Raw genomic sequence first — 23663 nt, forward strand, 5'->3', positions numbered from 1 at the left:
CTATGCAGGCTCTTAGTAATCCCAGGTCATGTTAGACTACATCCTTAAGCTAAAGGTATCTGGACTTCTTGGTTTGTGAAGATGTTTTATGTTTAGTCTAAGACGCTTCTTCACTTGTAAAGCAACTGATTGAGACTATTGGAGACTTAGAGACGGTCCCAAGGGTTTTTGACCCACTAGTAATCATATGGGTCGTTACGGGTCACCATCATGCGAGTTGTTGAGATCAGATGGGTCAAGGTTGAAATGGGGGCTGATCTGCCTGGGACTGCATTAAAGGGAACTGATAGCTGGTGTTTTAGGATAAGATGCACATATATATAAGATGAATCAGAAGATAATCCTTTTGGGTTAATTCTAATGAGAATGAACTATAAGTAAAATCAGCCAAAAGTCACTTCTAAAAACGTAGCTTCTCACACACCTCTAAAGAACTCGTCTTTAGACATTCGGAACCTTTCGAGCCCATTTTCCCTGCCTCCCAGTTTGAGCAACAGCACCTTCTCTCTGGTAAAGACGTGTCTGTTTGGAGGTATGAATAAAACCATTTAGCTCAAAAATACTGTAGGTTTTACCAATGCAGATGGTCTCAGAGTGGATCCCAGTAAACTCCCAGGAGATCCGTTCGTTTTTTGCTGGCTGAATTTCTCTCGTGCGCCATGAAAAGGTCGATTATGCTACAGCAGGGGAGTTTGTGTCCCGTGTCTGTCAGCTGTCATGTTTTAAGTGGCACTGCCTGAACTGGAGATTGTTTTAGGATGGGGGGGGAAACTGCTTTCCACAAGCTGGCAACTGGCACTCATTTAGGTCTTTTCTTCATCCTTTTACGTTGATGACATTCAAATCTATTGTCAACTGACTGATGATTTGGCAGCACCACTGAACTCCCTGTACGATTGCCTGAGAGAGGTTAAAGATTGGCTGGCAGAAAATTCTCTCGTTTTAAATGAGAAAAAAACTAAAGTTATGGTGTTCGACAGCCATATTCCTCGAGACCAGCTTGTTGCTCTGCTGGGGCCCCTTGCCAACTCTCTCTCCGATTCTATGCGTAACCTGGGTGTCTATTTGGATAGCTCCTTTAAGCTCGATAAGCAAGTATCATCTGTAGTTAAATCTGGTTTTTTTCAACTGCGCCAGATTTCTAAAGCTAAGCATTATATAGCACACAGGGACCTGGAAAAACTTATCCATGCTTTTGTGACCTCCAGGTTATTGTAATTCTCTCTACTGTGGTCTCCAAGCCTTCTCTCTTCGAAGGCTGCAACTCGTTCAGAATGCTGCGGCTCGCCTTCTTACTGGCACTAGAAAATTTGACCCTATTACTCCGGCTCTTGTTGATCTGCACTGGTTACCAATCAAATATCGCATTGAGTTTAAAATCTTGCTACTCACTTTTAAAATCCTGAATAACATTGCGCCCAGCTACCTCACTGACCTCCTCAATTGTACATTTCTTGTCGTGCATTAAGATCATCAGGTCAATTACTCCTGGCCCAACCTAAGTTTAGACTGAAGACCAGAGGCGATCGTGCCTTTGCTTCAGCTGCACCCAACCTTATTCGAGCCTTGGATTCTATCCACTCCTTTAAATCAAGATTAAAAGCATATCTATTTGACTTTGCTTTCCCGACCAGTTAATACCCTTTTAAATCTTTTAAATTTTAAACTTTTAAATCTTTTATTAGATTTTATTAAATGTATTATTTTTTGTTAATTTTACTGCTGTTTTTGTCTTCTTAGCATATTTTGTATTTATCTAACTCTCCTGGTCTGTTAGTGCCTCTATCCTGTCTGTGCTTGTGCCCGATTTGTACCCTGTTATTGACCTATGTTGACTCTCCATATTACTGTGAAGCACTTTGGTGTGCCTTCGGGTTTTTAAATGTGCTATATAAATAAAATTGTATTGTATTGTAATTGTATTGTATTTTACTGATTTTATGAGCATTTCCCATCCATTTCAGGTTTTTATCCTAATACACAGTAAGCAATTTTTTGTGGATGTTTGTGTTAATGGCAGTTTAAAGACATTTTCTTGCTCTGAGGCTGATGCGCAGAGAGAAGGTGGAACCGTTTAATTAGATATTATAAAAACAGCCTACTAAAGTACCTGTTAAAGCTGCAACACAACACTATTGTTTTTTGTCAAAACTTGTATCAAATCATAGCCACAAACGTCACTTTCTTTTTAGTACACATAACTCTCTTATAAATCGATGTATTTTGTGCCCTCGTCTCCATTTACTGAAAAACATTTTTAAGACAAGATTTCTACTGTCAGGTCTTTTCCTTCTGGTCCTGTCCTAGATCTGTCACTGAGAGCTCCCTTGTCACAAGGGTCACCACAAAAAAATACATTTGCTCTTTGGTGCGTTCCGTATTTTCACCCTCACTCTTCAGGAGCTGACCCACTGTCACCACTAGATGGCTCCATCTCCTCATTCTTCTCGTTTAGTTGCTGAAAACAATTTACTCTGCAAATTATACTGTGGTGCTAATTTCCAGGCAAAAATAAACAGCACTCAATGAGCTCAGAAATCTTGCATCCTAATTTTAAAATTATAATAAACATATTTACGCAAAAAATATATATATCAGATGAGATTTAAAGTCTTAAGCGCTGTTAGTTACCATCGATAACGACGGGGGTGGGACGGGTTAAAAGTGTTCATGAAAAATGAGAAGCTTTATAATGTCATTTGAGACTTTTTGCAGTTTTTAATTATTGATGTCTCTTTTAGATTGATTACTGTACTGCTTTTAGAGTTAGCTGCGTGTGAATAATACTTATAGTTTTTAAATTAAATGCACAGCAATTACAAGAATTTATTAGCACAGAGGCATGAAAATATGCAAAAATCTTAACATGTTTTTAGATGTCGATAAATAACTCTAGGATAATACACTTTATGTGAAGATTTTGTGTTTTTGTATATTCAATGTGATCTGTAACCCACATGTAATAACATATACCCCTGAAACTGCATTTATTTCTTTTTCTAAAGAAAAAACACTCACAAAAATGCCCCGAATCAAAGAAAAATTTATTGAAAATTAAAAGACGGGTAGTTCAAAGCTCTTGAACAGTAAAAAAGATTTCAGCATCAGACCGAACAAAATCAGTCCTGTTTGATTCATGCAGTATGTACAGTCGAACGTGGACGAGAAGGGCGCGGCGAGATGTGGCCAAACTAGTTCTGCTAGTTCAGGTCGATTCCATTTAAAATCATCACATCATGTTTGTTTTTTTTCACCACAAATCTTCACATTTCTCTTCAGTTAGTTTTTTTTTTTTTTACACAAGTAAAACTGCAGGATTACAAAGCTTCAGATCTAATTCTATACATGGATTATGTCATGTAACACTACTGATTTTATTTTAATTAAAAATCTAGACAAACATGGCCTCTTATCTAAACAGATATGACGGCGCCGGAAAAATGTTCACGCGTTTTCTGTCTAAAACACATCCGTCTTACTATGGAAACATCCACAAACCAACGAGAATATGCAGCAGCTGCTGATGAGCTGCGTGTAAAAGCTCAGAAAGCAGAAGTGACGAACGCCCGGGGAGACCGCCACGTCTGCGAATCAGCGAGCCGGGCATCTGCCTCCGATTGGTCCCGTTGAGCAACGTATGAATCAAATGTCTCATGCATTTAAAACAAAACAAAAACCCCCAAAACAGATTAATCAGATTTCTCCTACACGCTTTCACCTTCAAACATATCAGACGGACACGTGACCGTATTATTTCCTAAGGCACAATCTCTTTTCTTTTTTGCCGTGTCCGCGGAAACATTTTTTACCTTTTCGAATCTTTGCCGATGCGATAAACACAAATCAAAACTCACCATTTAACACCTAAACAAAACAAAAAAAACAATCACAGTAACAGTTGCGCTCCTCTTTTCGCTTCTACACAGAGAACTCACTGAACATGTTAACCATTAAAACATGAGATGAAGCAAGATGGAAAAAACAAATTTAACCCCTTCATCACCACTCTAACCGCTCTGATAGGACTTCTACATGTAGGTGATGGAGCGAGAGCTTTACTGCTTCAGGCTCGGCGCATCCCCGGCGCCCTTGGCTTCTTTATGGTCGACTTCCAGGCTGTCGTCTGCCAGCTCCCCCTCCTCTCCTCCCTGATACATGTCGTGGGTCCACTTCGGGCTGCTGCCTCCCTTCCGGTACACGAAGCGGCCTCGGCGAGTGGGGAAGGAGCCGCGGCCTCTGCCCCGGTTATCAACCCAGGTTTTCTCTCCATCGCGATCATCGTGCTGAAAGTGTAAAGATGTGATTTATTTATCCCACAACATTCACACACGCTTAAACATCAAAGAAGTCCAAAGCACCTGAAATCTTTTCTGAAGGAGCTAAAACATTTTCAGACAAACTCCAGTGAATTTCTGGCAAATTACTCCTACATCATATTTATAAACCAACTGAACCGCTGAAAACAATAAAAGCTGAACAGGATTGAGCAAACTCACTCAAACTGAACTGAAAACAGAAACTTAAAAAGAAATACAAATAAAAAACATTAGACATCCAGATCAACAGAATCAACTTTGTAGGAATAGCACTCACTCTGTTAGGCAAACCTCAACTTCTTTTTAAGACTTATCTAGTCAGCCAATCACATTGCAGCAACTCGATGCACTTAGGCATTTAGACATAGTCAAAACAACCTGTTGAAGGTCAAAATGAGCATCAGAATAAGGAATAAAAGTGATTTAGGTGACTTTAATTTAAATGGTTATTGGTGGTTCAAGTATTTCAGAAGCTACACACAACTGTCTCTACAGACTATTTTCTTTACAGAGAACGGTCTGAAAAACAGAAAACATCCAGCGAGCTGCAGTTCTCTGGATGAAAATGTCATGTTGATGCCAGAGTAGAATGGTCTTGGTGAGTTAAGTTGACAGGAAGAAAACAATAACTCAAGCAATCACAAGACGTGCAAACGAGCATCGCTGAATGCACGTGACATAGATGGGCTGCAGCGGCAGAAGTACTCAAATGATCCCAGTCACCAAATCACAATCCAGCAGAGCAGCTCTCAAGGCCAAAGAATGTGCAGCTCAATACTGGAAAGGTGTACCTAATAAAGCAGTGAGTATATATTTTGGATTATGCCTTGCACTGACTGAACAGCTGTTGTTCACTGGACTACTTTTTCGGCTTTGCATGTCCTCCATTTCAAATACACCAGTAAATCAATTAGCAGCTGCAGAGACTCACCAGGTAGTACTTCCTGCTCTTGGGGGTGTATTCAGGGTCCCACTCCTCGTCAGGCGGCCGCACTGGAGGATTTATGTTGGCAGGGTTTCCATTGCTGTTGTTGCCGGGGTAATTTCCCCTGCTCCAACCTCTTCCTCTGACTCTGGGGAACTGAAAGCAAAAACAACAGGCAGGACTGAAACTCGCAGTCTTGAGACAAACTCTTTGATATCTAACGAGATGGAGGAGAAGATTATAACTAGGTCCTGTGACAATGAGACAAGAACACACACACACACACACACACACACACACTAGAGTTTAGTGATGAGCTGACTTTCCACTGACTGGCGCTACGTTACCTTTATAAAAACCATGTAGTGCATGGAATATGTATGATAGACTGTCATCATCATCATTTATTGTCATCATCCACATTATGATCCGTAGCATTAGGAGGAAGGAACAGAGCAGACAAGCGCAGTCTACTGTCTACTGCCATTAGGATAGGAAATCGCAAGAAGATGACATGTCAATAACAAAAACAGCCAAGGAGACATTCAAAGATGAAGGGAACTTACAAATCCACGGCCTCGGCCTCTCTCCATGCCATGGCCCTCATAATCTCGAGGGCCTCGGTCACCAGGGCCAGCGTAGTCCCGCGGTGGATAGCGTGTGTGGCTGAAGCCCTCCTCAGGGTGCTCCATCCCTTCCCCCATGTATTCTTTGCCTCGGAATGGCGGAGGATAAGGGGACTGGGAGGATGAGGAGGAAGAAGAGGAAGGAGAGCGATCCCGCTTCTTCTTACCCTTCCTGTAAGGCAGGTGACAAAAAATAAAGGACGTGCGTCATTAAAACTAAGTTATGAATCAGTGGATATACTGATACTGCTGTTATGAATCTGTGTCAAATAAATAACAACAAACTTGGATTTCTTGTGGTGCTTCCCAGATTTCTCAGAGGACCTCTCTCTACTCAGTCCCTGGGAGCCTCCCGGGCTCCTGGCCCCTTCACGCTTGAAGTCGCGCTCCTTCCCAGCAAACCTCTTACGTCTTTCAATATCCAGGCGAAGGTCCATCACGTCGCCTTTGAACTTTTTACTTGGGTCCTGCAGAGATTCGATTTTAGCAAACAGTTAAAGCAGCCGTTCACAGGGCTGATGGGAAATTTTTGAATGAATGCACAGAGCACCACACTGTATACAACTTATACAAACACTGCGTTCCCTCAGGTGGTCAAGAAACATGTTACCGTAATCTGCAACTGTTACAAATGTAGAAAAACTATGATAACAAAATGTTTATATCTTACAGCTATTTGTGGAAGTATCTGTGGAAACCAGCAGCATGCATGTAGCTTATTTAAATAAACTGAATTTTACAGTTTTGTGGCTTGATTTTTTTTCTTTTTAGGAAAAATACTTACAAGGTAAAGGCACTGATAATCGTCCCTTGAGAGGCTTGGACTCGGGATCTTAATTCACTTCCTTTAAGCCTTTGCTTGGGTTCGTACATACCCAATCAATAACCATATCTCATAGGCTGGGGGGCTTGCTCGGCACTTATAAAACACAATTGGGCTCTTTTGATTTAGAAATACGCATCCTTTGAAAGAAAAGCACAAAGCTGAACCACTGCTGCTCTGGATTGTCTCAGATTTGCTTGTTCCACATACGTCAAATTTCAAAAGGGCTCGTCACCTTGTAGCTTGCCTCCTCCAAATCCTCAAACAGGTGAGAGTGCCTCTTAAAAGCACTGGGGGAAACATCGATTCTCCTAAAAGACGAGGGAAAAGCCTCATTAGTGATTGTAGGAAGTTTTCAGAACAGAGATTCTTGGATGAATTAATCAAAAATGATCAGATAGTCGTTTCTGGAGGCTACCTGTGGATTTCTGGGCTTTTCCTTGGCTTCATCATTTCTGCCTCTGCAGCTTTTCTTTGGTACATGGCAAAGCGCTCACTTAGAGTCATGTCAGAGGAGTGGAAGTGTTGAGCTGCAGACAAACCACAGAAAGGTATTATTCCAAATACACACAAGACTAACGCTGATAACTCGCTAATATGCAAGTAATGAATCGTCGGAGCTCATCAGTTTGCCCAAACCTTTGCGCGGACGTGACACTGCAAACACACTGTACCTTTGATGTAGTGCACAATAGAGACTATGTGCTGAGCGAACAGCTCAGACGGGCTGCGACGGAGCTGTGTGGACTGAATGTGCTGGAAAATGGAGCGAAATTCTGGATCCTTCTTAGTGGTATTCAGCAGCTCCCGGGGCAGGTGGCGATCTTTAGAGAGGGAGGAGCTAAGAGCAAACAGGAAGGAAGGAGCAAAGATTAATGCAAACATGCTGAACAAATATATGATGAAATGTTTGCTATTTGGTATCTGCATTTATAATGGCTGACAAATGAAAACTCAAGAGTAAAAAAAAGAGAGAAACACCCTTCAACCATGTAATTACGATGCACAGCGTGTCCACCAGATGGTAGTCTACTACTTCCCTGAACAGTAAATAAATAACTACATCTAACAAATGTTAGGGAAGTCTGTTCATGTTTCAAGTGTCTGAAAGAAAGAAAAATGGCATTGGAATATTGTGTTTTTAAAATCACCAAATTTCGAGATCAGTGTTAAATACAGACGCTATTTTTTGTTTTTAAAGAAGCTGTGAAGTTTAAAATGCAAACGTCACACCGATAAAAATCATCTCTTTCTTTCCTTATTGAGAGATTTGCTAGTTTGGTAGTTTGAAATCTTAAAAATAGAAAAGTGTCCAGCTAAGCTTTAAGATTACTGGTGCCACCTTTACTGCCCGTGAGCATTAGGCTACGTTCACACTGCAGGCGAAAGCGCATCAAATCTGATTTTTTTTTGACCCTATGCAACCCATATCCGATCATGGTGTGACAGTGTGAACGGCACAAATCCGATATTTTCAAATCCGATCTGGGTCACTTTCATAAGTGGTACTGAATCCGATACATATCTGATGTTTTAGAAAGCGACTGCTGTTTGAACAGTCAGGTCGCATTAATCCATCTTTTACATCACTGACACAAGACAGACGCCAATTATCAGCTCCGGAGAAGCGCCCGAGAAGACATCGCGAACGCTTCCTGGCCATCCAGAGTAGATGTCAGTGAAACTGTTGGGAAGACAACGTGAACATTTTATTTGTACTGTATAATCTGCAGATTCTGACAGAAATCTGCAGCTAACCTTTGAAGCGCCGCTCCTCTAAAACAGCAATAAGGATAATTATTAGGTTATTTACATTATTAAATAACCTAATATTATTATGTAAATAACAAAATAACTTAAAGCAAAAATTGGGAAACGTAAAGTCCGAAGTCTTTATATTAAGGGCCATCAGTCAAACAATATTGTTTGCTCTGCGTCTAAACAGAGCGCGTTGTGTGTGACGTCTTCTTTTGCGCATGAGGGTTCACACTAGAGCGCGTTTGCTGTCGCATTTTATTTGTAGTTTATTTGCACATACCTGGGAAGTTCATCTAAAGAAGCGATTCTGAGCTCAAAGTCTTCTTTTGATGCAAACAGACGCGGTGCGGGCGATTGTTCACGAGGAGGAAAAGCTCCAGGGAACAGTGGCCGGTCTTTCTCTCTTGAAGTGGTTGGTGGGGACAAACTCCTTCTGGCCTTCTCCTTTTCTTTCTTCTCCTTCTTCTTGGACTTCTCCTCTTTCTTATGTTTGCGGCTTCGGTACAACTCCTCCTCCACATCATCAATGGGGTCTATGTCTTCGGGGTCTACACGGACTTTCTCCTTAATGGACGGGTAAGATGTTGAATAGCTTGACTCGTCCCCCCATTTCCCAAACATGTCCCGAGCTACGAGGGCAGGTTTTACCTCAGCATCCTCCTCAAGGTCCCTCTCTTTCATCCCGTGTGATTTGAGGAACTCTTCTTCTCCAGCCTCAAAGAAAGGCATAGTCTTGTCTCCCTTGATGTCACCAAAGGACGAGAGGTTGAAGAGCTCTCCAGTTTTGCCACTTTTCTCTTGTTCTCTATCTACAGTGATCTGCTCCTTTTCACGACTGTTCTCCTTTTCAGCTGCCTGCTTTTTGTTTTTGTTCTCAGCCATAAACCTGAAACAGAGAAATTCAAAGTGAACTTTAGCACCCGCACCTCCAAGTGAACCAATAATACGATTTAAATTAATAATTTCAGACTGGGATGAATAATGCAAGAGGGAAAACAAGACCACACAAGTGCAACATGTTCTAACAAGCTGAAAGTGAAAGGTACAATACACACTGGGGATGGGCATGCTTAAAACCAGGTTGTAAAAAGATTATTTACTGAAACATTAGACATTTTCCTGTTACCCAACCTTCTGTCCTTCCTTAATGTTTTCATTTTCATTTCTGTCAAACTTGTGTATCACAAATAATCTTGAAACTACCTTTTATTCTGAAAGAAAAATCGCTTAATGACACTTAATAAAACAGAATCATGAATCTGAATGTGTATTTATAGGCAGAAATAGACTAGAAGTAATAAATGTATGAGCTAGTTTGTCATTATCACTTTGAGACAGGATATTGCTCATTTTAGATACACTGCCCAAATTATATAATAGTCCTACACATTTGTTTAGTTGTCTAATAAACGACTCCAACATCCCTCACAGTGTTACTGGGGACCAAGCTAATGCCACCCAGAGTAACTATCTGGTTAGGGATTTTTAGAGTCGCATACAAAAACCTCAGTTATCAGAGGTTATTGTACTGCTTCTAAGCAGGAAATTGGAGGTCATAGAGAAACTTAATGTTTTTAATACATTCCTGTAGTTCAGCTAACTTGTGTGAGTTCATGAAAAGATAAAGCTGGGTGTCATCTGCATAGCAATGAAAATGTATGCCTTCTTTCTGTATCTATCTATCTATAGAATATATAATGTAAATATAAATGGTCAAAGTCCATAATTAACCTTAATGTGTGAAAAAAAAAAAAAGACTCTCCATTTACATGACCAAAGTGGAGTCTGTTATTGTTAGAGATGGCACGATACCACTTTTTTATGTCCGATACCGATACCGATATCATAAATTTGGATATCTGCCGATACCGATATGAATCCGATATAGTGTTTTTTTTAATCAACAAAACTGTTTTTTTTTAAATATCTTGCTGAATTTTGTATAAGTTCATACTCAAGTTTAAAACAACAACTACACTAAAGCTATTCTGTTATACCTGTATGCAAAAAAAATGTTTCATAGTTCAGCAATACTGATCAATCTAATAAACTTAAACCTACACCATCCTCCCTATTCTGGTATTTTAAAGAGTACTTAGCGTAAATATTAAGCAACCTAACTAATAGGGTTCCAACTCCCAGCAACAACAAAAATAAATAAATAAAAAATAGGGAACCACCCCTCACGCTCCACCTCATGATGCTTAATCGACGTAATCAACCTTAATTTGATGCAGTGTGAAAAAAATGCACAGAAATCAATTATTTTTCAAGAAATATTAAATAGATTCAACATCTTTCTTCAGCAAAATTGCAGACTGCACAGATGGTACCTTCCCAAAGGAAAAAGTACTATAGCTTACTAGGGTATATATATTAGACTTAATAGTTACTATATACAGTAATGGACTTCTATTCCTTTTACATCAAATTAAAACTTTGGGTGTAAGATTCGGATAATTATTTATTAAAAGCTCGACATTTTAAATGAGAATAAAGAAAAGTATGTCTTTGTGCCCCTTTTCCCTGTTAATGCCCTATCGGCCCCCCTGGCTAAACTTTGCTAGATCCGCCCCTGCACAGTTACCAGCGTCAGCTACGTAGAAAAAGATCCTGGAGTAGAAAGTAAGATTAAATAAATTCTAACAACAGCTTATCAAGCTTAAACGTGCTGCTGTTGTTCAGCCGCTGGTTTCCTCTTTCTGGTGCAAAGTGGGCCAAAAGCAAACTAGAGAGACGGACTCGCGACAGAAAAGCCGATCAGCTGATCGTTAAGCAGTTTCATGATTGAAGTAGCAGCCTGAGAGCGAGAGGCAGTCGCTCCATATATCGCTCGTTAAGCTTAACGCAGGAATGCTTTACAAACATTCAGAGATGGACTTACACACTTGCTTTACTTCTCTCGGGGATAACTTTATCGGAGATGAAATGCCGGGTTGCTAGCGAAGCTCCACATGCTATCCAGACCACCGACAGGTCCCGCATGCCACAGCCGCTCTATCACGTGATGCATACTGCTCCGACTTGCTAACGTTCTGAGGTGAGTTACGGCGTGTTGCAAGTTTTGTGAGGTGCTTTCGTGATATTTAATGGATCGGATTACATTTTTTATTTTTCTCCGATATCCGATCCAGTAATTTAGGTCAGTATCGGACCGATACCGATACGTAATATCGGATCGGTCCATCTCTAGTTATTGTAGGGTCTTTAGCTTACAATATAAAAGCATATTGGTACGGTACGGCCTTATTTTTGTCTCCATTTGTTTTTACAATGGTCAGTGCTCAAATATACATCGCCAAAGTTTAAAGTCATTGAGGTCAGAATATGAAAAGGTAATTCCTCGATTAAAGGGACAGGAGCTAAAGCACCTAATTTCAGATCAACTTTAGCAGTTAGGCTGTTTACTAAGCCCCTTCAGAGCTCTATAATTACTGAATTTCATGACTTCATTTTCAAATATCCATCAGCAGACCTTGCTTTTTCTGAAGAAAAATGGCTTAAAGGGTTTTAGACAGCAGCATCTCCCACTGGTTTGTGAAGGGGTGGATCTGACAGCATGCTCATTTGCTAATTACCTGGGGCTAATTACTCGTGAGCCAACATGCAAATCCTGAACAATTGTCCTTTCTAACTCAAAAATTATTATAATTTACAAATTGGCTTCATATTCTAAACAGCATGGCCTGAGGGTTGATCATAAAGTCACCACAAAATAACGGAGGCTGAGGCTGTTTTCTCACATATTTCTATAGAACCAGAAGTCTATTGCAACCTTAAACATCACCCTTTGCTGGCCATTTAGAAAAATAGTGCCTTAAAACAGGTTTAAGGCACTTCTACATTTGCTTTTAAGAACCAGGACCACTAATTTAATTCCCCAGTTAGTGTGTTTTTTTTTTTAAATAAAAGCTTGAACTACCCTTCACTTTCCTCAAGAGACTGAAGGCAGACAAACACAAGCACTACAACCAAATTTGGAGATCACCTGCCAATTCAAATTTCAGGATGCTTGTCATCATTTGACTTAAACAACCTTATGGAAAAAAAAAAAGCCCATCCCCAATGCAAACAGTACAGACCATGACTCACATTTTCATGGTTATATACTCACGTCAACACCATCGTCTTAAGTAAGTGGGATTTCATACAACTTCCTCTCAGAAAACAGCCGGCTACATTTTCAATTCACTTAAAATCAGGAGTCTTATGTTTCATTCCTTTTTAAACTGTATTCTTCCAAGGATCTTTGAAAAAAGCTAAACATGTTTGAAAGACAAATAACGTTCATGATTTGTTAGGAAAAATAAAAAGAGAAAATAATATAATTACATTTCAATATCTAAAATAAAGTACTGGACATACTTTTTGAAGGCAGCAGAGATCACAGTCTTATCTGTAGTTTTGACATCATCCTTTGAGAAGAATCCAAATCCGCTGAACGAGGCCGTTTGTCCAGACTTTGTGGGGCTCTTTGCTGGAGGTGATGCACTGCTGATGGTTTTCCACATAGTGCCACCACTGGTGGGCCCTTTGACCTCAGGACCAGAAGGCGCGTCCTCTTTCTTAGTCTCTGGGCTGGTTGGTTTGGGGCTTGCGTCGTAGTCAATCCATTTGCCTCCAGAAGTCTTCTCGATGACGCTGCCATCTGGTTCCGGAGTAGACTTCTCAACCTGACTTTCAACTGGCTTGTCTTTAGCATCCTTGTTGCTGGGCTTTCCCTTGCTGCTGCGGTGGCGTGGGGATGAGGAGCGGGACCGAGAGGAGTAGCTGGAGCGCCTAGAATGGCGGGATCGTCCAGAAGACGAACGATCAGAGTAGCGGGAGCGGCTCCGGCTGCCCGAGCGCTTCCTGGGTGTACGGGAGCGTGAGCGGCCCCTCCTGGGGCTGTGAGAATGGTGGTCCTGGTCATGATGCCGATCATGCCAGCCGCCCCCGCCACCACCGCCACCTCCTCCTCCACCACCACCACCACCACCACCCTGCCAATTACCCTTATAGCCATAACCTCCTCCACCTCTGTTTTGGTAATGGCCGCGTTGGTAATAGCCTCGGCCTCTACCTCGGTAGTGGTACGGCCTACGGTAGCCTCTGTTGTAACCTCTGAAGCCACCTCTGTTGTTCTGATAGTCCCGAGAAGGATAGTTTCTATAGGACGGAGAGTGCGAGCGAGAACGGGAACGAGACCTAGAACTGAATAAAAGGAGGGGGGAGAGAGAAGAGGAGATACATGTGAAAAGCTGTTCATAACATTAAGAACAAGTCAGTACAGGTAATTCACACAACACCAAACACAAAAAGATCACTGTCAAACTGTTGTCTTCTTAGGAAAGTATCACACATTTCAACCGGGTCTACTTGACATGTGGATACAAGATTTGAATGAAAACTTCTGAAAACCTAAAGGTTTATAATCTTAGTGCATTAGTAGTCTGTGGGTGCTACAAAAAGCTTTGAAAACAAACATCTATTCCTGCACGTTAAAAAAAAAAAAAAAAAAAAAAAAAAAAAAAGGCATCCACCAAAGAGGTTTAGGTCTTTCACCAGTTAATAAAAACTAAAGGTCTGAGAAACAGGGAATAAAAAAGGAGGACTGAATCATCCCAACACACACAGTAAATAGACATTCCCAAAGTCCCATTCTAAGACAGGAAAAACTGTCACCGTTGCACAAATTATTATTTAATGTGATTATTTCCTGGTCTGCTTTAAAACTTTATATTTTGTTTGGGCTGCTGCTGAACAAATTAAGCAACAATCATCATCTTACAAGCCAAAAACAACCAACTCAGAAAATAGACATTGAAAGCAATAAGTTGAAGCCCTCCAAGTTAAATGCTTAAATTTATACTGATTCATAATACAGGAGTAACACCTCAGCAGCCTGACCAGCAGATGGAGCCCAAATCAAGAACAGGTCTTTTTGCTCTGGTAACCTTTGAGACTCGGATGTCACACAAAACCTTTATTCACTCGTGGATCTCCGAGGCTACAAAACGGACCATAGTGGTCCACAGACCCTAATGTAGGTGCACACTCCAACAGGAGCTCAGTTACTGAGCACTGTGGCCTGATTGGAAGGAGCAGCAGGTTGCTCACATGTAAACTAAAACAGACATTAAAGATCTCCGTGATTAAAAGAGTTCCATTTCAGCAAACGGTTACATTAACAACAAAATTACTTAAGGAACTTCACCTACACATTCCAGATAAAATCAAAGTCAAACTTTTACTCATGCAACACAGATTATCTCTCCTGGAAAAAGAAAACAAATCTTCTCTGCTTACCCCTTGGACCTTTTCATTGAAACAGAGCTGTTGTGGACTCGGCTGCATCAAATACAAGACGGGAAAAAAAACAACACTTGTTCGCACACGAGGGCCTTAATGAATGTGTCGGAAAAACGAGTAGACCCAGAGGGAGGAGGCATCAGAAAGGGAGGGAGATAACAACAAGGCCAAGAGTGGTGACTTATCTTCTATTTCCTGCTTTGAAAAATCATTGATATTCAATACGGCAAGAAGAAAAAAAGAAAACAATCTAACAACTGTCTCTGAATGTGTTTATCGGCTCCAAAAACAGGCAGACTGGAAATAGAAAGGCACGCCGGTAGATTTTTAGAGTGAAGGTGCGCTGATGCAAACTGCTTAAAAACAAATCATGCAAATCAAACCTAGAATGAGCTGCGTTGAGTCAAGGATGAAGGACCCACAGAGTGAACCTGAGCAAATGCTGCATACTACACAAATACATGCAGCTGCAAAACATCTGTATTTGTGAGAGATAATTTAGGAAGAAACGATCTTCACTGAAACCGCTCAGCCCTTTGCATGAGTGCTTCACTGAAAGATGAGCCGAATCAGATAGTGAGTGAAACACGAGCCGAGCATTTCCTTGTTACTTCGTACTCAGTAAACACCAAAGCCACAAAGACCTTTGTACACAAATACACTCCACTTGCACTCATTTTTGACTGAATTTTCTTTAGATAGTAAATGCCAAAATCTATGACAGCAACTATTACTTGCATCATATGCCAAACATCATATGTTCCAAAACAAACAAGGTCCAGTTTGTCAAACTAGGCAAGATTACTGGAAATGAATGCTTTGACCTCCTTTAGAAATGGGCAGACACTCCCCTCTAAGCCTTCTATCATCTAACCCTCTACACCACAATGGATTTCTAATGGGATAGTCCAGATACCCGAGAATTATGAAGGATAAATGAGATCTGATGAACTTTACACGAAATATAGTTTTAAAAAAAATGCTGTAAAGTGTTAATTATGAGTTCGTTTTTAATTTAAAGATCACCCCTTTTAAATTATATTCGACCATTTAACGTTTGTATATTTTATCATGTATTTCTTCCTCATTGCGCTCTCTTCTTACTCAACTCCACTTCTTCCTCTTCCTCCTCTTTTAAGTCAGAGCTCTAACACAATACATTTATTTATTCCCGATATTGTCGACAATAATTACTGTACACGCAATCTTACTGGTTGACTTACTCGACAGCAGAGAAGAGCCAGCTAAACAAAACCAGCTCTTAACTTACAACCAGTAAGTTAAGAGAATACCAGCTATCTTAAGACTCAAGTGATCACTCGAGTGATCGTATTCACACATCGTTTGAGAGTTTATTCACCAAGTGTCTGAGTATGACAATGTATCTTGTGAATGCGTCGTGCTACCATGATGTCCCCTAAAGCTCATCTTCTCTTCTTTCTGAAACCACTTGAATTTTGAACAAATCATGGCCATTTAAGGAGTTCTTGTAAAATGTTCACACCACCAGGCCAATTTTGTTTTTGTTCATCTTAATAATTCTATTATCTTCTTCATTGTTGGATCTCTCTTCTTTTATTTTCTTTAGCCTCTGATAACTTAAAACTGATCTTATCTGGCAGCCGGAATGGAAAGAGTGGTCTTATTTTTAATATTTTTATCTTATAAGTTTTAATTTCATCTCACTTCAACTTTTTTTTTTTTAATATACCGTAATTTATGTGTGTGACCTCTTGGCAAGCCTACATTTACAGTATGCTCTTTATATATTATACTCTTACTAGTTGACTCAGCTGGCAGCAAGCATATGCACCTCCTAATGTGTCAATTTGGAGTCATATAAGTGTCAATATCCAGCACAAGCAGCACATATCAGAAAAACGTCACCCTGCTGAGCCATACTGAAATATTTATTTATATTCAACCTAATATATGCTTTCCTTGTTTTTGATATCCATCCATCCATCAATTATTTATTTAATTATGAGGTCAAAGTATGTAAAAACTGATATTTGTGACCCAAAGGTTCAGTCAAATGTTTACCTGTAACGACGTTTTCTGGATCTTGAGCGGCTTCTAGAGTGGGATCTGGAGTAGGACCTGGATCTGGACCTAGACCTGGATCTGGAGCGGGACCGAGCAGGAGAATTTGGAGGCTTTGACATCTTTGATCTCAGGCCAGTAAAAGTATTGCTTTCCTGGGGAAAAAAAACAAAACAAAACAAAAAAAAACAGAACACAGCTGCTTGAACACAGAATGTACTTTCCAGGCATCACTAAGCAAATGAAACAAGTACCAAAGGTTGTTATGTCGGGCAAACATCAAATGAAACAAACATATATCAGGACTACGCAGCTAAACACTTCAAAACCTGCTGACAGATAGACACTGAATAATGTGCGCAACACCTTCTTACCCATCACCAAGACCCTGCGGCCCCCCATGACCTTGAACTGTCATGAAAATAAATCACAACCAACTCAGTGGCAACAAACCAAGGCCAATGGGCCAGCTTAAAGACCGCAGCAGACAGCTGGATCAAGGTGTAAACATATACACAAGAGCCGGCAGCAATATGAGACAGGAGGAGAAGAGCTTCTGTGCACAAAAGATATTCAGGCTGTTGCTGAAGAGGAGCGAAAGCTGGCTAAACATCAGACACGCTTCAACATCCACAGTCGAGCCACCGAGATGGCAACAAGATACAAACAACATGGTCCAAATGTGAGAGGCTTGTTGTTTCTTTAAAAACGAATTTATCAAGTAAATCCAGTGAGAAATACAGAATCAGCTCTGTGGTGAACTTTGCTTCTGTGACAACTTTGCTTCATGTGTCTTAAGATACACAAAAGAAAAAGGAGTTCTTGCTGGGTTTCACCTGTTAGATGCTTTTAAAATCGAGTGAAGGTAATTTATTCTCTTTTCACCTTCAATATGATGGGAAACCAACAAGGGCAAAACAAAGTACTCCTCTTATATCATGTCACCTGGATCCACATAAGCAGCAGAAAAGGGACATATGGATGGGTTAAAAATTACTCAAAATTATTTTTTATAACGATATAATAATAATTATACAAAGAAAGTAAATCAACATCAACTGATCACTATTTAAGTTTCTCGTCCTTTTTAAAATCTAACATGCTAATCATTACTAGCTACAAATATAAATATTGCTGCTATTTAAGACTGCAAATTACAAATTTTGAAAAATAACAGGTGACATTTAAAATGTTTTAAGACCTTCCAAACTTTAAGCTCTTTTTTTTTTTTCCTTCATCGCCTTTTTCTAATAAAGGATCAAATTTCTAGATGTATAACAACCCTTTAAAGGTTTGTCTTAACTGACAGTTAAACACACAGTGATGATAGGGCTGGGTGATTTTAATCTCAAACACGACTGATCTATCAGAAGGGTTACGAAAGCCAGAGGGAAATTCATGATTACCACCTGCTCTTAAAATTTTCGTGCAGCAGCTGCAGGCCAGGAGAGCACCGGTTGCTCTTGAGGGAGTGGCGTTGCGAACCTGTGACTTCAGTACTTCTTTATTCGAGTTAGAGCTGAAGTTCAAGAAAATCCGCTTTGAAAATTAATCTTTTGTTGAGTTAATGAAAAATCATGTTCAGTAATCGAGACTGCCCCAAAATAACTGATTGGTAGTTTAATCATGCACCCCTAAAGGTTGTTGCCATAGTTACTGCAATAATAACAAGGGTTTTTAATGCTTCTGAATTCAACAAGTAGATTTTTTCTTTAAGACAGCTTGTCCAACACTATTCATCGCTGAATTACTTCTTTCTTTCTTTTTTAATCTTACCACTTCTACTAAACATTGTTTTGTGCGACAGTTAAAGAGCAGCAGTGAAGTAAACAGACGCCGTCTCCTGTTAAGTAACCTCAACTCCAAAAATAACTAATTAATCAACGCTGACAGAAACCTCCGAGGAGGTGAGGGATTAAAGAAGCCTTTGGGGGATGCAGATGGTGTTTTATCCCAACACTGCAGGATAAGACGATGAGACTTTCTTTATCTACAGCAACAATTCCTAAACTTAAGTACGCCGTGTCCCAATTTACTTTAATCACAAGCCACAGTTTTATTGTGATGTTATGATGAATTTCTTTCAGTTTTTTTCCCCGTTTATGGCTCTTTTTGCTTGCTGATAGCCACCTCTCCATTTTCCTATCAATAAGCAGGATTATTATTGGTAAATTAAAAAAAAAAAAATCAACAGCTTTGCTTTTGTTTTATGACTTTTCATTAGTATTTTTTTAGATGTAAATATTTAATCAACAACATAAAAGATTTTTGTAATCCACCTCTCTCAGCCCACACTTTGTGAATTGTGAATTAACTCATCTACAAGCCAGTTTCTGATAAAGTAACAAGTATTTTTACCCTCCACTAACTTTAAATTGGGTGCAGGGGTGTTTCAAGTGTTTTTCAAACTCTCAGAAAGCAGCAGGCATGTAGCGGGCGGAGCTGCTTTTGTGCAGTAAAGCGCAGAGAACTCGTTTACAGCAACAGGAACTAAGGAGGATGTTTAAGAGGCAGCATCCTGGGTGATAATGACGTCAAACTGTCATCTCTAAAGTCTGAAGCCTTTAAGATCTCACTTTGAGACAGCAATGAAATGACAACTGTGGGGGGGGGGGGGGGGGGGGGGGGGTTTAACCGAATGTTGTGGTTTGAAGAGACGCCACTTTCTACCTGCTAAACAAAGGTTTTTCATGCAGGTTTTTAGACCACCACTGCAGACCACTTGAGTTTTCTTCATTTGTGCAAATCTAGGGCACAAAAGGTCCTCACTTGTTTTTTTCCCCCAAACTTGAGAATGCTCAATGGCTGATTTTACTTCAAAAGAACCCATGCCTTTTCCCTTTTCAGGGTTCCTTCAAATTGCAATTTGTTTTGTTTCCATTTTTCCATTTGTCTGTGAAACAAAGATTATTGTTTATCTACACAGGCCATCGTAAAAAGTAGTGACCAGGTTGAAGGCTGCCTGTCTCAGTCTTTTTTTTCTGTCTGTGGGACAGACAGCAGATGAAACAAAGCCTGCTTCTCAGTTAAAAGCAGCAATTTCCTGCAGGGTTGTAAGGAGGAGAAGTTTATTGGCGCATTATTTCTCTGATTCACTACTTTGTTTTCTCTCTTCATTCACTCTATAGATTGTTTTTCTCATGTTAAATTTCTCAGGGCTTAAACCATGGCAATAAGCCCATAAAGCCTTTACTGAGTCAATGAGTCATTTCTGACTTTCATTTTTCATCTCTTCCATTTGCCCTGTTTTTCACCCCTGGCTACCACGAGGTTGCTGGGTTTTTGCTTGTGGCAGTTTAGTCAATCAACAGCTTGCAGCGATGTATGATGATCCAAATAATCAAAGTGACTGGAGATCGCTCATCAATCAAGGTGGTCACTTCCTCTCTTTAACGTGTTAAATTTAACATAATTCCTATTTGAATCTACCCAATACATATAATCAATACAGGTTCATGCCTGGACCTCTGCTTGCTTTGAAAATTATTTGTGTGTGTGGGAGTGGTTAGATTGACCCATCATCATCATCATCGTCAAGTGAGAGAAAACTGACTGCTGGTTTTGACTTTTAATTCAGAGCTTTTAATTTTACTGTACTTGAACAAATGCTTGTTCATCTCGCTCGCCTCAACGTTCCCCATGGAGTGTTTTTGTTGGTGGAAAACAGTGTGGAGGAGAGAAAGATGAGCATATTTAGGAAAAATGTGAAAAGCTGTCCGTGTAGCAGGCAGAAAGTACCTCCAAACTGCTGCTGTGAGCTCTCCTACAAGTAACCAATGTCCTGCTGCTGGTGGCCAGTAAACACAGAACGGAAATTAAAAGATCAGCATATTGACAGTGATGTCTGATCTACTTTTCCAAGTCAGGATCTGAGTTAGGGCTGGGCGATATATCGAGTTCTTTTAAAAATATCGATATTTTTATACGAGATATAAGATGTGACAATATCCTTTATATCGATATAGTCTATGTTACTATATGGTTATGGTTACGAAGCGGATTTCAAACTCCAGGCTGTCAGTCACGCAGTAGAAGTTGGGAACAGAGCAGCTGTGAAATCTGCCTATGTTATTATGCTCAGCGTCTTTTAGTTTACATTTTAACTGCACAATTGTGAGCTCTTTGTTATACACAAAAACAACAGTTTTCTTTTATTTATGGAGGATTATTATTTAATAAATGCTCACAATTTATTTTTGAGTAGTTTTTTCTATGCTGTATGTTAATAAAAGTGCCTGTGTGACATCTGGGACACAGCTTTGACTATGAACCCTCTTTTTGTTCCTACTTTATGGCTTTAAAAAAAAATATCGAGATATATACCGTATATCACCATCTAGTTAAAAAATATTGAGATATGAATTTTGGGTCATATCGCCCAGCCCTAATCTGAGTAATATCCGATCCAAATCAGATATTGGTGCATGCTTTGTTTTCAAGGCTGCTCAGAAGAATCTACCTATTATCAGATACTTCTTTGTCCCCTGAATAAACCTATGAAGGAAATCCTACAGGGGAGGTCCCCACGGTTCGAACAAAGATAAATATTCAGGTCAGCCAAAAAATTCCTTCAGTGAAAAAAAAATAAAAAATCAGACTAATACCAAGGAAAGAAAACAATCTCCTTGCATGAAAGGGTTCCTGTGTAAGCAGTGAGTCTCTCATTAAGAAACTGTTTATGCAAATCTAAGCTTATAAAAGCTGCGAGTTTATAAAGAGTTTATATTCACAGAAGCAGCACCCCTGAGTCTGCCCCCTTTGCAGACTTTATGTATGTTTTGAATGATAATTAAAGCAAGGTGACTCTCACAACATTACCTACTGTATGCTACTAAAGCGTCACCCACACTGGCCCAGACCAAAAAAAGGAAGTGAAAACAAGCACAAATAACTTCAGCTCTTTCACCGCACACCATCTCTGAATGTCAAAGTGTTTCTCGTGCCCCGACTCAACTATCAGATAATGTGCAATAAATAATGTAGAAGTGGTTTGGGGTTACTCTGAAAAGCAAAAAGTGCTGCTTGACGGTTATAAGCACGATGAGCGAAGAATGAAACTAACTGAAGCTGCGAGGGGAAAATATCCATGGGTGAAAACTGGAAGAACCAGAATAACAAATCATGTTAAATTAGGTGATTTCAAAATGGCGTCTTCACTCTTAAGTATTTCAGTACTGAGCTTCAGTGTTGAGCAATACATCACTAAAACCACTGAATGACGTCTTGCTGTGACAAGGTGTTAAATTGGTGAAGGAGCAAATGAATAAATGCCTTTATACTTGATTCTAACTTGCTGCTACGTCTTTTTTCTTTTTCTTTTAAACACTGCTGCAGCTACTGCTCCTAAAAAACATAGAAAACACAACTTTTTAAGTTTCAGGGATCTAAGTTGCAGCCACCACTTAGAAATCAACAGCAGCAGCAGAGAGAGCAGTCAGTGACAAAAATACTTAAATCAAAAGCTTTATTTTACCACTCTATATGATAAATTTCAAGATTATTAATACCATTGAGGTTGCAGGAGCTACAGTGTGTGGCTCAACTTTGCTTTTAGATAGAGAAAGGAAAAAAGGGAGGCATCTTTCATGAAAATGAGCCAAATTACAGGACTTCATGGTAAGTCCTGAATATATGTTACTGTGGGTCAACTCCTCACCTTGTTAGCTGTTCAGGGGCGAGAATTAATGGGGTTTCACAACATGGCTGGATTTGTGGGAGTAATGCAAGTTGGTAAGATTGCACTAAAATACCCTTAGGCGTAGCCTATAGCCATTTATTTTATATGTCTATGCTCAGTTACCTTTAAATAGTGTTGGATTTGTGTCACTCTTTGCATTATACAATATGCACCAATAAGCCCTATAACTACTCCATAAAAAGCCAAATTTCATTTTGCGCTTGAACAAGCGTGGTCAGCGTGGATACTAGCACTCATCTTTAACCTCGAGTTCGATCGGTTCACTAATTTTGTTAACCATTACCATTTAAGAATGCGTTTTTAAGCAAGAAGACTGCCTGAGGTTAGGAGAGCAGGTGTCACAGAGATGGAAAAAAGAAAGAAAAATCTTTACAAAATGACATTAAACATCGATGTGTTAACGATTGGTTTGTTTTAATGTACAACCCCAACCGTGGAGTCCAGTAAAAACCGATTGCAGCTATCGATACTTCCCCTGCAGGCAACAACGTTAATGAACACGTTACTCATTTTTCGCCACCTATTAGCGCAACCACAAAATCAAACTCGCTTACCTTGTTCGCGTTTCCACACGAATGGACGAGAAGCGTTTTTTAAGAATAAATGTCTGCAGAAGTAGACCAACCTCTGAGGCCAGGCTGCCTGGTCGTCGGGTCCCTCCTTCCTGGTTTAGTGCGCTGACCGAGTGTTAGCCACCTAGCCTGTTAGCAGCGGCACCGAAACCAACTTAGCGAACAAAACAGGCCCACCGTACCTTTACGAGAGGCAAGGCGCTCGGACTACACGCTCACACTGCATAACATATTTACTCGGAGACATCTCTCTCTCTCTGTTAATTGTGCTAAATAGTGCGCTTTGTCGACATTCACGGGTAGTTAACGCTCGACCTCACGCTATCTAACGCTAACGCTGAGTCCAGATCACGCGAGACTTTTTGTGACGATGCATAAACGCAGAGAAACCTGTAGAACATAAAATAGAAATATATATAAAAAATAAATTCAAATGTACTATATCTAAAAATTATATATACAGTGAATACATGAAATACATAAAAATTAAATAAGTGCACAAAATGCACAAATATATGAAGAAAGATTAAAGACACAATTTAATAAAATATTTATAAAAGTATTACGCTACTATTTGGCATGGAAAGCAGTAGATGTCTGTTTATATATTA

At 39.9% G+C, this 23663-nt stretch overlaps 1 protein-coding gene across 3 annotated transcripts; it reads right to left on the reverse strand.

The window, feature by feature from the left end:
- Positions 1-3023: 3023 nt before the first annotated feature.
- On the reverse strand, positions 3024-23399 carry thrap3b (thyroid hormone receptor associated protein 3b). Of its 3 annotated transcripts, none has more exons than XM_086279542.1 (11): positions 23106-23399; positions 16783-16937; positions 12814-13641; positions 8729-9334; positions 7365-7531; positions 7109-7220; positions 6926-7001; positions 6153-6334; positions 5808-6039; positions 5248-5397; positions 3024-4283 (listed from the first exon to the last, which is right to left on the reverse strand). In XM_086279542.1, exons 2-11 carry the CDS (start codon positions 16902-16904, stop codon positions 4056-4058), a joined length of 2703 nt encoding a protein of 900 aa, XP_086135668.1. In that variant the 5' UTR covers positions 16905-16937; positions 23106-23399; the 3' UTR covers positions 3024-4055. The 3 variants fall into 3 exon arrangements, with proteins under 3 accessions (XP_086135668.1, XP_086135667.1, XP_086135670.1); XM_086279541.1 differs by having other exon boundaries at positions 23035-23399; XM_086279544.1 differs by lacking the exons at positions 16783-16937; positions 23106-23399 and adding an exon at positions 14737-15249.
- Between the last annotated feature and the right edge of the window lie 264 nt (positions 23400-23663).

Source organism: Aulonocara sp. 'chitande type north' Nkhata Bay, linkage group LG22, assembly GCF_057382095.1.
Source record: "Aulonocara sp. 'chitande type north' Nkhata Bay isolate Kocher_YH1m ecotype deep benthic linkage group LG22, A_spYH_male_GT1.1, whole genome shotgun sequence".
Classification (NCBI taxonomy): domain Eukaryota; kingdom Metazoa; phylum Chordata; class Actinopteri; order Cichliformes; family Cichlidae; genus Aulonocara; species Aulonocara sp. 'chitande type north' Nkhata Bay.